The sequence below is a fragment of the Penicillium griseofulvum genome (assembly GCF_001561935.1).
Source record: "Penicillium griseofulvum strain PG3 chromosome Unknown contig_61, whole genome shotgun sequence".
In the NCBI taxonomy this organism is placed as follows: domain Eukaryota; kingdom Fungi; phylum Ascomycota; class Eurotiomycetes; order Eurotiales; family Aspergillaceae; genus Penicillium; species Penicillium griseofulvum.
In genome coordinates this window covers 1-1,449 of record NW_024467447.1, presented here as the reverse complement: position 1 = coordinate 1,449, position 1,449 = coordinate 1, and the positions used below count along the sequence as shown (strand labels likewise).

The window sequence follows — 1,449 nt, the reverse complement described above, 5'->3', positions numbered from 1 at the left end:
TGCTTGATCGACTGCCTGTCAATCCCAGTGGAAAGGTTGACCGCAAGGCACTTGCGAATATGGCACAGGTCATACCCAGGAGCAACCCCACCTCGGTCCACGTGGCCCCGCGAAACGACCTAGAAGCGGCGTTATGCGAGGAATTTGCGAACGTGCTGGGCGTAAAAGTCGGGGTCACTGACAACTTCTTCCATCTTGGTGGGCACTCCTTGATGGCGACGAAGCTAGCGACACGTATCAGCCGCCGACTGGACGTTCGTATGTCTGTCAAAGACGTTTTCGACTACCCCGTCATTACCGAACTTGCGGCTACAATATCCCAGGGATCTGAAGTACACCGTCCGATCCCCCAGATGGAGTATAGCGGACCTGTGGACCTGTCATATGCCCAGGGCCGCCTATGGTTCTTGGATCAGTTAGTGCTCGGGTCAACGTGGTATATGATGCCGCTCGCGACAAGACTACGCGGGCCGCTCCAGCTCGACGCTCTTACTGCCGCGGTTCATGCGCTGGAGCAGCGGCATGAGACCCTCCGGACAACCTTTGAGGAGAGGGATGGCCAAGGCGTTCAAATTGTCCACCGACCTAATTATGAAGCCATTAAAGTCATCGATGTGACAACCGAGAAAGATGGCACTCACCTCCCGGCCTTATATCGGGAACAGAAAGCCACGTTCAATCTAGCCTCTGAGCCGGGGATGAGGGTATGTGTGCTGCGGTTGGGAGAGGACGACCACATCCTGTCCATTGTGATGCACCATATCATCTCGGATGGCTGGTCTGTCGACGTCATCCAGCAGGAGATCAGCCAGTTCTACGCCGCTGCGCGACGAGGCGAAGACCCACTGATGCGGGTTAGCCCACTTCCGATCCAGTACCGTGACTTCGCCATGTGGCAGAAACAGGAAGATCAGCTGGCCGAGCAGCAGAAGCAGCTGAAGTACTGGATGCAGCAGCTCGAGGGCTCATCGCCTGCCGAACTCTTGACTGACCGCCCGCGCCCGAAGGTCCTTGCTGGCGAGGCCCGCTCTATACCCTTCGCAATTGAGGCCGAATTGTATCAGAGCCTGCAGGCTTTCTGCAAGATCTATCAGATGACCCCCTTCGTGGTGCTGCTTGCCGCGTTCCGTGCCACTCACTATCGCCTCACAGGAGTCGGGGACGCGTGCATTGGCACACCGATTGCGAACCGCAATAGGCCGGAGCTGGAGAATATGATCGGCTTCTTTGTCAATACACAGTGCATGCGCATTATCGTCGAGGACGACACGTTTGAGGTGCTGGCGCAGAAGGTCCGTTCGACTGCAACGGCCGCCTTCGCGAATCAGGATGTCCCCTTCGAGCGTATAGTGTCAGCTATCCTCCCCGGCTCGAGGGACACGTCAAGAAACCCGCTCGTCCAGCTCATGTTGGCCGTCCATTCTCAAAAGGACTTGGGCAGAATCCAGT

At 56.9% G+C, this 1,449-nt stretch overlaps 1 protein-coding gene across 1 annotated transcript; it reads left to right on the top strand.

The window, feature by feature from the left end:
- Positions 1–59: 59 nt before the first annotated feature.
- On the top strand, positions 60–1,350 carry PGRI_096230 (uncharacterized protein; the record flags this gene model as incomplete). The annotated part of the gene is made up of 2 exons (XM_040797336.1): positions 60–1,270; positions 1,329–1,350. The coding sequence occupies 2 exons, from the start codon at positions 60–62 to the stop codon at positions 1,348–1,350; spliced, it is 1,233 nt and encodes a 410-aa protein (XP_040649787.1).
- Between the last annotated feature and the right edge of the window lie 99 nt (positions 1,351–1,449).